At 41.2% G+C, this 7650-nt stretch overlaps 1 protein-coding gene across 1 annotated transcript in view; it reads left to right on the plus strand.

Annotated features, from left to right (window-relative positions):
• Positions 1 to 1315, plus strand: part of LOC107496187 (desmethyl-deoxy-podophyllotoxin synthase-like) — a 3051-nt gene extending 1736 nt beyond the window's left edge. Inside the window, exon 3 of the mRNA XM_016117393.3 lies at positions 779 to 1315. Within this exon, the coding sequence (XP_015972879.3) occupies positions 779 to 1275 (497 nt within the window). The 3' untranslated portion in view covers positions 1276 to 1315. The remainder of the gene's footprint in view (positions 1 to 778) is intronic.
• The last annotated feature ends 6335 nt before the right edge of the window (positions 1316 to 7650 follow it).

A 7650-nucleotide genomic window follows, 5' to 3' on the forward strand; every position in this document is an offset into this window, starting at 1 on the left:
GGAGCTTTCTGCTTCTGCTTCTGTGACTACTGCGTCGCCGGGAAGGGGAGCCTGACGCGAGGAGGGCGACGCGCGAAGGAGAGAGAGAGGGATCTAAGATTGAGCTGGGTTCCTACCACCGCCAATCTGCCCAGTCGCCGTCGCCCACGAGCTGCCGGTGGTTCTGCTTCGACTTCTGCATCTGCTTCTTCTTTTGCATTTGCTTCTTCTTCTTACTTCTGCTCCTTGTTTTAGCCTCTGCTTTCTGCTTCTGTTTGAGTTTCTGCTTGAGTTTCTGCTTCTGCTTTTTGTGCTTCTGTGACTGCTTCTACTTTTACTTTTAATTTTGATTTTAATTTGTTGTTTTCTGATTTTATTGTTATTGTGTGTTGATTTGGTTGTTGAATTTGTGTTGATTTGTTGAATTTGTGTTGATTTCATTAATGTTATTCTTGGTGATGGAGGTGTTGGTGGTGGTGGTGGTGGAGGTAAAGGTGCTCGTGGAGGGTATTTTTGTCCAGAAAAAGTTAAAAGAATGACTTTAATAAAAAAAACGTTAAGGATGATTCTAAATAAAAAATTACGTTGAAGACGATTTCGATTCTGATCCTTAGAAACTAAAACAATATTTATCCCTTATTTTTATTGATATAATAATACACAATTAGTTATTTTTATAAATCTCTTTTATATTAATACTACATAAAAAGTAAACTCATTTTTGTATAGTAAAATTTTTTATATTTATTTATCATACTATATTATATTTAATATTTGTATTCGTATTTGTGCCATATAGATTTTGTTGATGAGATGGGTCTTGAAGAGTTGAAATTTCTAAAAGCAGTGATTAAAGAAAGTATGAGACTACACCCTCCAACTCCTGTGTTACTTCCAAAAGAGTGCCTTAAATATTGTGAGATCAATGGATACACAATACCAGTTGGAACTCAAGTGTTTGTAAATGCATGGGCAATTGGAAGAGATCCCAAATATTGGAGTGAAGCAGAGAGATTCTATCCTGAGAGATTCTTGGATAGTGAAATTGATTACAAAGGATCCCATTTTGAATTCATCCCATTTGGTGCAGGGAAGAGAATGGGTCCTGGCATTTCATTTGCTGAACCTAATATTGAACTTCCACTTGCACAATTATTGTATTATTTTGATTGGGAACTTCCCTTGGGAATTAGTCATAAGAATTTTGACATGACTGAAGATTTAGGCAGTACCGTGAGAAGGAAAAATGAGCTATTTGTGATTCCTATGGTCCACCATAATGTGCCACTTGAATAACTCTATTATCAAAAGTGAAAATTCAGGTGCAATCGATTTTACGTGAAGTTAATAGCTGATAGTTGTTAGATAAAAATTTAGTCAAATTAATCAAATTGTTAGATAAAAATTTAGTCAAATCAATCAAATCATCTAACGACTTTCAATTATCAACTTCACATCAAATCGATTGCATTTGAGTTTCCACCATTTTTAAATTTCTTAGTTAAAAAGAGATACTCTTGTAAAAATATCTTCACATAAAAATATCATTATGACTTATTAGATATTTTGTCAAATATACTTAAGAAAACATATTAAACAATCAAATAGTTTGTAATCAATTTTTGTCATGTATAAGTTATTACTATTAAATGACAACAGTGCAAGTTTTGAATAATTATATTTTTATTAGAGTAATGTGTTTTACAAATTTATTCTTGGATTAGAAATTTATACACCGAAGTTTATGTTTATGAAATTTAATATTAAATTCAGTGTTATTTGACATATTTTTTATTAATTAGTAAGAACTTGATACTGTGAAAAGTTTAAAATATACCTACTGTTACGGTGGGTAACCGGAGATTAATAATACGGATAGCGTTTGGCGGCCCAAGTGTGTGAGGGAGGAGAACTCCGGAAAGGTCCGCAACTCGGGAGGCTCCGTCCGACTTGTGCTCGAGAGGGAATGGGGGGTGGTACCTGCAAGGACACTCCGATGCCTAAGTTAGCAAGAGTGTAAGCAGGTCTTAGAGAGTATTGGACTTAGAGATACCTGAAGGAGTGTCAGGGTATTTATAGAGGCGAGCCAATAACCACCGTTGGTGTAGTGCCATATCTTTAGGGTGGTAACCGTCCCTATTATCTTGGGGAGGTTAAGATATGGCTTTATGAGACGGTTAGAGAGATTTTAGGGGCGGTTACTCATTTGAATGAGTGTTTATCTGCCAGCTAATCTCGCATCCGACCTCTTCTGACCAAGTCGTGGTTGATACCGACTTCTTATGTGAAGGCCGGTACTTAGCTGGGCTCTAATCCTTTGGATTAGGCCTTTTAGTTGGACCTGGGCCTTTGTATTGGGCCAGGGTATGAACACCTACGAAAATAAACTAATAGATTACAATCTTATTAATATTAAATTTTAAAAAAAGTTAGTGTAAAATATAATAGTCTTTATTATAGATATATGATCGTAATTAATTGAACTATTAAATCAATAAAAATTAATTTACATGAGAATATGATATATATAATTTTGCTTATTAAAATGACAATAATGTCTTCTGATCCTATATATTACCAGTATTATTAAATTAGACTGAATTGAAATGCAAAACTACTGATTTGGTTTAGTTTGTGTGTTTGTTAGTCTTAAAAATTAAAATTTAAATTAAAATAAAAAATTAAATCTGATATTTTCAGATTATATTCTCTAACTATATACTCTTTAATTACTAAACTATAATTATTTTTATTTTATTGTATCATATCAAGTATATACATATAAAAAGATGCGTATGATATACGTATAAAAGCAGTTTACTTTTTGGGACGTTAGTGGTTATTAAATATTAATAAATTTTTTATTCTGGAGTGTGGTTTTGTCCGTGCGTTCTGGTTCTGCAACTCCCTAGTGGTGACATTTTTTATCCGTGCCAATTCTCTCTTGTACTGAATCAGATGATCCATCACTGAACTCAACCATGTAAATTAAAGTCTCTTTTGCTATAACTTAGCTGTCCTCTGAAAAAACCTGAAATGAAGTAGTATTCGAAGATAAGTAGAGAACTCCTCAAGAGATAGTACAAAAGATGTTAAAAGCCAATAAAAATTTTTAAAAAATCTGGATAGACTAGAACTTAGAGTTCAATTTCACTCACCAACTATTTCTTGAATTTTTCTGGATGAGCATTCCTCCCCTCGTTTTCCCCTTTACTGGCTGCCGGCCACCCCTTGTGAAAAGATTGGTCTAGATGACCTAGACGAGGTGGAGGCGGCCATTGTGGGATTTTTCCGAGAAGCATGGGGGAAGGCCCCATACTTAGATACGAGAAAAATCCTTCAGGGGACGTCGACTTTTGTTCAATCTTGCATAGGTAGCGCATGCATTTCCTATTTCCGAGTTGTATTTCACCGACTTGTTTTTTGCCGACTTGTTTTTACCGACTTGTGACTTAATTGTGTCTTTTGTAGATATGGCAAAAAAGAATGCTCAGGAGGCTTACCAAAGGGTCCAGGAAGCTAAGGCCAAGTCCCGGACTAGGTCCGGGGGTGGCAAGGCGGTCGTCTCTCCTCCTCCTCCTCCTCCTCCTCCTAGAAATGTCGGTACTCCCTCTCAACCTATTATCATCTCTTCCTCCTCAAGTTTGGCTCGACCACTCCCTTCTGCCCAATTGCTCTCCGAGCCGGAGAAGAAGAAGCACAAGACTTCAGAGTCTGGCCCTTCTTGGGAAGGTGGTGTTAAGGCGGATGCTCTTGCATTCGTCCGAAAGAACATCTATCCTTATATAAGTATGGATGATGCTTCTGTTCGAAACCACCTCACCACTCTGGTCGAGGAGAGTTTTAGGGCGGCGGGAGTTTGTGGCAAACTTTTGGATATCTTCGAGAAGACTCCCCTCAGCTCCTTGGGGACTACCTCAAAGGTTGCGGAGCTGGAGGAGAGGCTTCTTTTGTTTGAAAAGCATCAAGAGGAGTTGAAGGAGGAGAGGGATAAGTTGAGGAAGGAGAGAGACGTCCTCCGGGAGAGGGAGAACCAGCTGCGAGCCCAATGTACCATGGAGGTAAATCTAAGGAAGGCAGCCCAGGAGAGTTACCAAAGCCTATTTAAAGATATGGTGGAGGTGAAGAAGGATCTGTTGAACTCTCGGAATGCTTATGCCGACTTGGAGGACTCTATCGCGGATGGCGCCGAGGAGTCTTGGAGAATTTTCCTTGAGCAGGTCAGGGTTATTGCCCCCGACTTGGATCTTTCTCCATTACATCCTGACAAAGTGGTGATTGACGGCGCCATTGTTGATCCTCCTCAACCCGAGGTCCTTTCCGAGTCAGACCTAAAGACTCGGGGGCAGAGGATTACATAGTCTCCTCCTCACTCTAAAGACGCTCCGAGTTCTTCGACCCTTGCTCCGACTTCCTCTTTGGCTCCTCCTCCCGGTCCTGGTGGTGTTCCTCCTGGTGGTGGTGATTCCTCTACTCCGTCCAAGAAATGACTTCTTTTATTTTTGTGGCTATATGGGGGCCCGGCCTGTGGGTCCCCCCTTTTTTTAAACTCTTATTTATTCGCTGGTGGTTGTGAACAATTTTTGGCCTTTTAAGGCCGTAAACAAAATATTCCGTTCGTTGCCCTTTTTGGATAAGGGTTTTAAAAAAAATAAATGCCCTTTTTGGATAAGGGTTTTCTAATCGAAGTAGGTGCCCCCCCTTTTTTTGGATAAGGGTTTAAGTTACTTGGCGCGTGTACATGCTTTTCTGTTTTGATCTTTTCGGAAAAACCTTTTGTTTAGCTTGCATTATTTTTTCGAGCCTTTTTCGTGCAAAGGTTTGTATGCAAACTTTAAACTTTTCAGGTTTTCATATCTCTTTTGTTATCCTTTATACTCAACTTTGCTTTAGTGAGTTTCGTGACTTAGGTTATTTTTGTGATGCGTTTTTCATCTACTCGGAACTCGGTTTTCTTGTACTCGGAGTTCTTTCGAGTTTGCGTTACTCGGATTTCCCTTCGACTTAAGAGTCGGATAGTTTCCGAGTTTAATACGATCAACTTGTATAACCTCTTTACACCGACTTGTACCTCGTCATTTCATCCTGACGACCATGTTAGGTCGGTTCATGGGATTTTCACGCTTTGTCGAGCTTAAGTCGGCGCGTTTCGTGGAAAGACTTATAAAAATAGAGGAGGATATTTAAGAGAAACATAGTAATGAAAAAAGATCTTTATTAATCGGGAAGGTACCTTTTGCTACTAAGGGTCTTGACAGCATATATTCCCTTAGCCTCTACTGTGATGCCTCGTTAAAAACCCCTCTCCAGAAAAAACCCTTTTTTGGGAAAAAATCATGAAGCTGGGAAAAGAGTACATCAGGGAGTAGAGTTTACTTTTAACTGTAGTACCTTTTCATATTACAAGCATGCCACGACCTTGGTAACTCAGTGCCATCCAGGTCGGTTACTTTATAATAACCTTTCCCTAACACTTCTTTGATCTTGTATGGCCCTTTCCAATTTGCGGCGAGCTTTCCATCTCCTGACTTGTTGACCCCAATGTCGTTTCTGATTAGGACCAAGTCGTCTACGGCGAATGTTCTTCGAATGACTTTCTTGTTGTATCTGGTAGTCATCCTTTGTTTTAATGCCGCTTCTCTTATTTGGGCGTTCTCTCGGACTTCGGGGAGCAAGTCGAGCTCCTCTTTGTGCCCCTGTACATTTCCGACTTCATCATGGAGAATTACCCTTGGGCTTTGCTCACTGATTTCTACAGGAATCATGGCTTCTACGCCGTATACTAGTCGGAAGGGTGTTTCTCCTGTGGCGGATTGGGGGGTTGTCCTATAAGCCCACAACACTTGGGGGAGCTCTTCAGCCCAAGTTCCCTTTGCTTCCTGTAATCTTTTCTTTAAACCTGCCAGTATGACCTTGTTAGCTGCCTCGGCTTGCCCATTAGCTTGTGGGTGTTCTACCGAGGTGAATTGATGTTTGATTTTCATGCTGGCTACCAGGCTTCTGAAGGTGGCGTCGGTGAATTGGGTTCCATTATCTGTGGTGATGGAATAAGGTATCCCATACCTTGTGATGATGTTCTTGTAGAGGAACCTGCGACTTCTTTGAGCGGTGATAGTGGCTAATGGTTCTGCTTCTATCCACTTTGTGAAGTAATCTATTCCCACGATTAAGTATTTAACTTGCCCTGGTGCTTGGGGAAAAGGACCTAACAGATCCATTCCCCATTTTGCGAAAGGCCAGGGGGAAGTTATACTAATGAGCTCTTCTGGCGGAGCCACGTGGAAATTTGCATGCATCTGGCATGGCTGACATTTTTTCACAAAGTCTGTGGCATCTTTCTGCAAGGTCGGCCAATAGAATCCTGCTCGGATCACTTTTCTGGCCAGCGACCTTGCTCCGAGATGGTTTCCGCAGATCCCACTGTGTACTTCCTCCAACACCTCGGGGGTTCTTGAGGTCGGTACGCACTTTAGCAATGGCGTTGATATCCCTCTTCTGTAAAGGACATTTCTCACCAATGTATAATGTTGTGCCTCCCTCCGGATCTTTTTAGCTTCCTTCTCCTCTTTGGGGAGGATGTCGAATTTGAGGTATTCGACTAAGGGATTCATCCATCCGAGGTTCAGGCCGACTACCTCAAGTACCTCTCGTTCATCTTCTGCTTTTGATACCGAGGGCGCTTGGAGGGTTTCTTGAATCAGGCTTCTGTTGTTCCCTCCGGGTTTGGTACTTGCTAACTTGGATAGGGCGTCGGCTCTGCTATTTAGATCCCGAGTTATGTGCTTGACCTCGGTTTCCGCAAAGTGCCCTAGGTGTTCCAAGGTTTTTTCCAAGTATTTCTTCATATTGGGGTCCTTTGCCTGATATTCCCCATTTATTTGGGAAGTCACCACTTGTGAGTCGCTGTAGATCATCACCTTTGTGGCGCCAACTTCTTCTGCTAACTTTAGTCCTGCAATCAAGGCTTCATATTCTGCCTGATTGTTTGAAGCCGGAAAGTCGAATTTTAAGGAAACCTCTATCTGGGTTCCTTTTCCATCTACCAATATTATGCCTGCGCCGCTCCCTGTTTTGTTGGAGGATCCGTCTACATAGAGTTCCCATGTAGTCGGTTTTTCCTCTTGTTCACCTGCGCATTCTGCAATGAAGTCGGCGAGGCACTGGGCTTTAATTGCAGTCCGAGTTTCGTATCTCAAATCGAACTCGGAGAGCTCTATCGCCCATTGAACCATTCTCTCTGCAACATCCGTCTTTTGGAGGATTTGCTTCATGGGCCATCCGTCTTTTGAAGGATTTGCTTCATGGGCTGGTTCGTACGGACTCTTATTGTGTGAGCCTGGAAGTAAGGTCGTAGCCTTCTTGAGGCTATCACTAAGGAGTAAGCAAACTTCTCTAGTTTGTGGTACCTTAGCTCCGGACCTTGTAGAACCTTACTGGTGAAATAGACCGGGTGTTGCCCGACCTCGTCTTCTCTAATCAGGGCTGATGCGACAGCCCTGTTTGCGACGGATAGGTATAGGACGAGGTCTTTTCCCGGTTCTGGTCGGGTTAAGATAGGAGGTTGGCTTAAGAAGTTTTTGAACTCTTGGAACGCCTCCTCACATTCCGGAGTCCACTCAAACTGGCACCCCTTCCTTAATAGGGAGAATAATGGAAGGGATTTTAGTGCCG

This window comes from Arachis duranensis, chromosome 7 (assembly GCF_000817695.3).
Source record: "Arachis duranensis cultivar V14167 chromosome 7, aradu.V14167.gnm2.J7QH, whole genome shotgun sequence".
NCBI classification, from domain to species: Eukaryota; Viridiplantae; Streptophyta; class Magnoliopsida; order Fabales; family Fabaceae; genus Arachis; species Arachis duranensis.